This window comes from Mustela erminea, chromosome 9 (genome assembly GCF_009829155.1).
Source record: "Mustela erminea isolate mMusErm1 chromosome 9, mMusErm1.Pri, whole genome shotgun sequence".
NCBI classification, from domain to species: domain Eukaryota; kingdom Metazoa; phylum Chordata; class Mammalia; order Carnivora; family Mustelidae; genus Mustela; species Mustela erminea.
In genome coordinates this window covers 60,798,355-60,805,653 of record NC_045622.1, presented here as the reverse complement: position 1 = coordinate 60,805,653, position 7,299 = coordinate 60,798,355, and the positions used below count along the sequence as shown (strand labels likewise).

The 7,299-nt window shown below is 38.9% G+C and overlaps 1 protein-coding gene across 1 annotated transcript; it reads right to left on the bottom strand.

Annotated features, from left to right (window-relative positions):
• Positions 1-375: 375 nt before the first annotated feature.
• LOC116599264 (olfactory receptor 52E5) lies at positions 376-1,317 on the bottom strand. The gene has a single exon (XM_032359049.1). It carries the CDS (start codon positions 1,315-1,317, stop codon positions 376-378), a length of 942 nt encoding a protein of 313 aa, XP_032214940.1.
• Positions 1,318-7,299: the final 5,982 nt, after the last annotated feature.

The window sequence follows — 7,299 nt, the reverse complement described above, 5'->3', positions numbered from 1 at the left end:
AAGACATGAACTTCTGACATGTGAATGAAGAGAAACTCCATGTGGAAAGAAGTTATTCAAGGCAGTTACCAGGGCCACACCTTTTTGCAAACCTTTTTCTCCCTTTAGGAATTTTGTAATATCACTGTGGTTTAAATGTGAGTATTATGTTTTGTTTTGTTTTGTATTCTTTTTGTGGCAAAGTAGAGAGAGTTTTAGAAGCTTAGAACTATGCCTTCCAGTAGGTGTACAAATAGGAGAAATGGGGGAAATACAGTGTGATTGGCCTGTGTGGGAGTGCTGGAGTTTTACAAAAATATTTCCACTGTTTAATTCTGCTTTGATCTTATTATTATTTCCCTTAACTGTCATAGAAAATTCTCCTGGGGCAAAATGTCAATAGCCTTTAGGGTTAAGCATCCTTAGTACACGTTCTTTTATCTGTTTTGTCCTGACCCCATAGATAACAAGGTTAAGAGCAGGGGGAACAACCACGTACAGATTGGCCAGAAGAATGTGGATGTAATGAGGGATGTTGTGGCCGAAGCGGTGTGTCATGAAGGAGAAGAGGGCTGGTAGGTAGAAAGCTAACATGACACAGACATGGGAGCCACATGTGCTGAGTGCCTTGAGCCGGGCATCCCAGGAGTGGAGGTGGAAGACTGCTCGGAGGATTTGGACGTAGGAGAACCCAATCACAGAAAGATCAATGTATCCTACTGAAAAAGCAATCAAGCCATAGACAATATTGACCCTAATATTAGCACAAGCCAACTTTGCCAAGCCCATGTGTTCACAGTAGGTGTGCAGGATAACCCGGACACCACAGAAAGGCAATCTCAGGATGAGAAATATGAATGGAGTCACAAACACCAAGGTCCTGACTATGATGACTATGCTCAAAATAGCTATCACCTTACTGGTGAGGATCATGCTATATCTCAGGGGGTTGCAAATGGCAATATAGCAATCTATAGCCATGGCCGTCAGCACCACAGACTCCAGGCCAGTACATATATGGATAGTGTACATCTGTGTGATGCAAGCACCAAAGCCAATCTCCCTGAGATTGAACCAGAAAATTCCCAGCATCTTGGGGATGGTGGCTGTGGAGAGGCCAAGGTCAGTGAAGGCCAACATGGCTAGGAAATAAAACATGGGTTGGTGGAGGCTGTGTTCAGTCTGGATCACAAATAGGATAGTGATGTTCCCTAGAAGCGCTATCAGATACACTGCAAAGAAGGGGAAGCCAATCCAGAGGTGCACATCTTCTAGCCCTGGAATCCCCACCAGAAGGAAGGAGGGAGGGTGGAACTGTGTATTGTTGGAACGCAGCATATCGCTGGGAGTTGGTTATAGACACATTTCTTGCAGGACTTTTCTTGTTTCCAGAGAGAGACCCTGGCGTCTTTCATAGCATGTTGCCTATTTTCTGGAGAAACAGAAAATCCATTCTTTAATTCCATAATATAGCAGAGGAAACCTAGAGAGGCGATATGAGGCACAGTTAAAAAGACACTCTCACTTCAAAGTATTTGTCTGACCTACATAGAAAGTCATGTAGAACATTTCCAAATACAGCAAATTCCTGCATGTCTCCCATCTTTCTTCCCTTCATTCTTTAAGGAAGAACCTGCACATGGCAAATATTTATTATTATTTGTGTCTGTTAATCAGGATATAAAGCATAAACAAGAAGGTGTGTGTGTGTGTGTGTATGCACATGTGTAAAATATCACAGGACTGAGAGTGAGATGGATGGTTCAGGGAAATGATACTTGCAAAGCAGACCTGAAAAATTAAGGAGATGCTATGTAGGAGGGAACCCCGTAAATGTGGAGGACTGGATAGCTGATGTTTGGATCTGAGCTAAGGAATGGAGTTAGCAAGACAGGAAACAACATGTGTTGGAGAGGATGTGGAGAAAGAGGAACCCTCTTCCACTGTTGGTGGGAATGCAAGTTGGTGCAGCCTCTTTGGAGAACAGTGTGGAGATTCCTCAAGAAATTAAAAATAGAACTTCCCTATGACCCTGCCATTGCACTCCTAGGTATTTACCCCAAAGATACAGATGTCATGAAAAGAAGGGCCATCTGTACCCCAATGTTTATAGCAGCAATGGCCACAGTCGCCAAACTGTGGAAAGAACCAAGATGCCCTTCAACGGATGAATGGATAAGGAAGATGTGGTCCATATACACTATGGAGTATTATGCCTCCATCAGAAAGGACAAATACCCAACTTTTGTAGCAACATGGACGGGACTGGAAGAGATTATGCTGAGTGAAATAAGTCAAGCAGAGAGAGTCAATTATCATATGGTTTCACTTATTTGTGGAGCATAACAAAAAGCATGGAGGACATGGGGAGTTAGAGAGAAGGGGGTTGGGGTAAATTGGAAGGGGAGGTGAATCATGAGAGACTATGGACTCTGAAAAACAATCTGAGGGATCTGAAGTGGCAGGAGGGTGGGATGTTGGTGTACCAGGTGGTGGGTATTATAGAGGGCACGGATTGCATGGAGCACTGGGTGTGGTGAAAAAATAATGATACTATTATGCTGCAAGTAAATAAATTAAAAAAAAATTAAAAAAAAGAAATATAGACACATTGAGAGACTATTATGTGATTCTAGAGAAGTAATACCCCTCCTAGAACTACCAAGTCTTATCACTCACTGGGTTGTATTACATTCCCATTCCTGAACAGTTTAACACTGGTTGTTCCCAGAAATTTTAAAGGGTCTTTTGTGGCTTTTAAACTTCTTTTCTGCCTTCTTCACACTATATTATATTGATGGATAATCCTTCATGCAGCCTGGATAGTTATGATATGACTATCTTTCCTAAAGTTAGAGCAATACCAAGGCCAAATACTTGCCTCAATTTGGGAACAGTGTAGGTTATATTAAGGCTACAGCTAGTTTCCCTGATACAGTGATGGAAGCTAATGTTTTGAAGTTGGCAGCGGGCTTGTTTACTATAAGAGTGGAATCCATCTGGTGTGCCATGTGGTTGAGTCAGGTTGTAACTGGCCCTGTGCCATGGACGTAATCTATAACATGGTAGATCCTGTGGGATTATCAGATGTGTGCAACCATTAGAAACTGTGCTGTTACTGGATATATTCTATGGGGTGCGCTACGCCTTGGGTGGGATACCTACAGGGCCTGGGCTTGTTGCATGTAGGCAGTGTTACATCTAAGGCAGTGCTGCATGTTTTGCTTTGGTATTTTTTTGAGTGCAATGGGTTCTAATATGGTGGTACCAATTTTAAAGAAATAAAGTTCTCGTGACATGGCCTCTTGAAAGGGCTCAAGAACTGCTGTGGATATGTCATTTGGATTGGCATTTGCTCATTGCATGTCTAATTTAAAAAAAATAATAATGTACTGTGGAGTTGCTTCCAAAGATGTGCTACAATTCTGCTGAAGGAGGGAAAATGTGTTATAAGGTGTTCACCCCCTTGGTTGTGTTAGTCCAGTTTTTTCTTTCTAATGGGGTCTGATCCCATGGAAGTCAGTACGCACACCATTCACCCCCCTCCAATGACACTTAACTAGATTCACCTGTCTATGCCCCTCTACTCCCTGTCTGATATTTCATCTGTCAGAGAATTAATGTCATTTTACATTCTAATAAGAAGAAAAATAACTCAGGTTGTTAGGAAGAAAAATGTCTGGCCAACATTATACACCAAGTACTTGCTCAGGGCTTTGCAAGTATTATTTTCTATAAAGGTTAAAACAGGTCCAAGATTGGTACCACTATTGTCCCCACTTAAAGAAGAGGCAAATGAAGCTCAGGCCAAGGTATTAAAAATTACATCCAAATCATACACTGTATGTTAATTAAAAAGTAACTATATCTGAATCAATAATTGCTTCTATTAGTCATCAACTTTTAAAATATGTAAATTGGGAATGACAACACCTATCATGTGGGCTGTTCTGAGAATTCAAAGTTGTAGACATGTGTCACCCCTACTCCGCCCTGCATAGATTCTACATAAATGTCAGCACTGAGGAGGAAGAGGTGGAGAAGGAGAAATATTTCCCGAGACCACCATTTTCTATGCTTCTTGCCACTTCCTGCCATTAATTTCCTATTACTTCTCATGCAATGTATTTCTTATTTCTATTAACATGTAACATCTTTCCAATTACAAATATTAGAAAATTTTGAATAAGTTTTTATTCATTCTAAGTACTTCTAACTAATTATTAAGCCCTGCTGCTTCTGTTTTTGAAATTTATACATATTTGTATTTCTTTAATTAATCTATTTATTTGTTAGAGAGAGAGAGCATGAGCAGGGGAAAGCTGCAGGCAGAAGGAGAAGCAGACTTTTCACCTAGCTGGGACCCTAATGAGGGACTTGATCCCAGGACCCTGGGATCATGACCTGAGCCAAAGGGAGACACTTAACTGACTGAGCCACCCAGGTGTCCCTACATATTTATATTTCTATCTACATTTTTATTCCTATTTTCTCCCTATTCTTATTTTTTTCAAGATACCTTGATTGACCAACATTGTGAAGCTGATCTATTACTAATTGTCTTACTTGGTTTTTCAGTTTTTGTGTTTCCTCTCATGTGATGCTTTTAGAGGATGAACCACAAATACCAATATGATGATCATACCACTAAATGTGGAATGCAATTAGTATTAGTTAAAAATATTTAATTCCTCCATGGCTATTTTGAAAATTAAAGAAAAATAGAGGTTATATATCACAATAGTATTAATTAGGAAACTATAGAGAAAATTTCATTGGTACAAAACTTAAACTACAGGGCTAACTGATTTAATATATCAGTGAAATAAGAAGGAATAAGGAATATTTACCACAAGAATGCAATGGGAAAGAATTAGTGAAAGGAGCAAACTCGTGCTTAAGTTTAATTTTATGTATTCACTGGTTCCTGTGACATAAACACGGGTCTTTGGGACATGCAGCTTCCAACCAAATGATTGTTATTTCTAACCTTAAGACCATTAGCTTGTTTTAGAAATTATGTTTTCTAAAATTTTGTCTCTGGAGAATTATATTGTTCACTTATAGTTTTAAACTTCTTGTTTAGGGATTTGAATTTATTTACTAACATTGTCATAATTAGCCAATTATCTCATAATGACTTAAATGTTCTTATCATAATTAAGCTGAACAACTGAAAAATTGTGTAGGTTCTCCTGTGAATGAAGACAATAATTTCTAGACTTAAAGTATAAGCTAGCTTCTCTTTTTTAGTGAATGCACAAATAAAATAAAAATTCTATTTTTATCAGAGTCATTATCATAAGCAAGTGAAATCTCTGTCCTCTAGGGACATAAACTATGACCTATAAGCCAGTTCTGACCCAGCACCTGTATTTGTAAATAAAGTCTTTTTTTCAGAACATGAGCATTCCCATTAATTTGCGTGTTTTCTATGGTTGTTTCCACTGTACAATCTCAGAACTGAGCAGTTGTGATCAAGACCTCTGGCCAGCAAAGCTAAAAATTTGTATTCTCTCTCCCTTTAGAGAAAGTTTGCCATCTCTGATCTATAAGAATAAAACCAGAAATAATGCCCTCTGTGAAAAAAGTCAATTATTTTATAAAATGGCACCAAAGACTCTTAAACATCAACTCTGACCTACCCATGTAGTCTTCTTACCTCCATGCCTCAGTCAAACTGAACTTCAGATTTTTTGCATAGTTTCATTTCCATGTTATTTTTCTTATTTCTCCTGATGAGGAAATCTTCCCTACCAGCTCCAGTCAGCAAAATATTTCTTATCCCAGATTTAATGACATACCATCCAGAGAGCCTTCCCCAACTGGTTTATTTCAGGATTATTCTTTTTGGTATTTTTCCAGAGGTCTATTTATCTGTCATGTTAATTATCACTGATTATCAATGGTTCTTAAGTTATGTCCCTAGGCCAGAAGTATTGGCATCATCTGATAATTTGTTATAAATGCACATTCTTAGACACTACTCCAGATTCACTAAACCAATAACTCTGGGTGTGGGGCCCAATAAATGCTAATAAACCCTTCAGGTGATTCTGATGCTTGCTCTAGCCTGGAAAACTGGTAGATATCTACTACTGTAATTTCCTTGGGGTCAAAACCAATGTTAGATTTATCTCCATGGTATCATGATACATGATATAATGATAGGCAGTGATCATTAATTAATAGAAGGCACTAATTAGCAAATGAAAGTTGAGTAGAAATAACAATCTTTCTTATTATTATATATAGTGTCTCAAATTGAATTCTGTTGATAGAGGTATAGCATAGTGTGCAGAAGGAGGCTTGAGTTCTTTAGGGAAATATATCTGTAAACAAGTCAGTAAGGTAAGATTAATTCAAAGGAGAAATTGATCTTTCATGAGGTTGCATCTGATACCTCCAATGATACAATGGAAGCTCTAGAGCTGGAATAGCCCTTCTAAGTTAACCCACAATGAGGCAAGGAAGCCAGTTATTTGTATTCCTGTGGTATCTAGTCACTGGCCATAGGCTACCCTGTGTGATGGGGCACAACTTTGGATGAGGTAGTTCCTTCCAGGAAGGAGTAAAGATGTGAACTCTCAGCATCTGATATTTCCAGCAGCTGAAGGATAGGGGGATAGGCCTTCAAAAGCAGATCTCAGAGGGATACCATAGTATATACTACAGATGGCTTTGTGCCTTTATTCTCCCTTGGCCTTATCTTATACTTTAGCCTCGGGAAACTTAGTCTTTTCTTACTTATTTTTCTGCATTTGAGCTTCACATCTCACTTTGTCTTTTTTCTCCACTACAAATGTTCTCTCTTTTCTATGGTTGGGATAAAACTTTAATTTGCTGTTGGCTGTGGGTTGGTGGAAACTGGAGGGGGAGACAAACCATGAGAGACTGTGGACTCTGAGAAGCAAACTGAGGGTTTTGGAGGGGAGAGGGAATTGGGGGTAGGGTGAGCCTGGTGGCGGGTATTATGAAGGGCATGTATTGCACGGAGCACTGGGTATGGTGCATAAACAATTAATTTTGGAACACTGAAAGAAAATTAAATTAAATTAAATTTTTAAAAACTTGCTACTGTCTGTGGATTGGAATAAAATTCATGTTTATCCCTCGTTCAACAAAAAATCCTTTGGTGATGCACTAGAAATAATGTTCACTCCCCAATGAAGCATGTATACGGATACACACACACACACACGCACACACACACACACACACACACACACAGAGTTTAGTATATTGCAGTAAAGCTTACAAATTTTAGTCCATTGCAAGTAACTACTGTTTGAGAATGCATGCTCTATTTTTTTTTTCTGG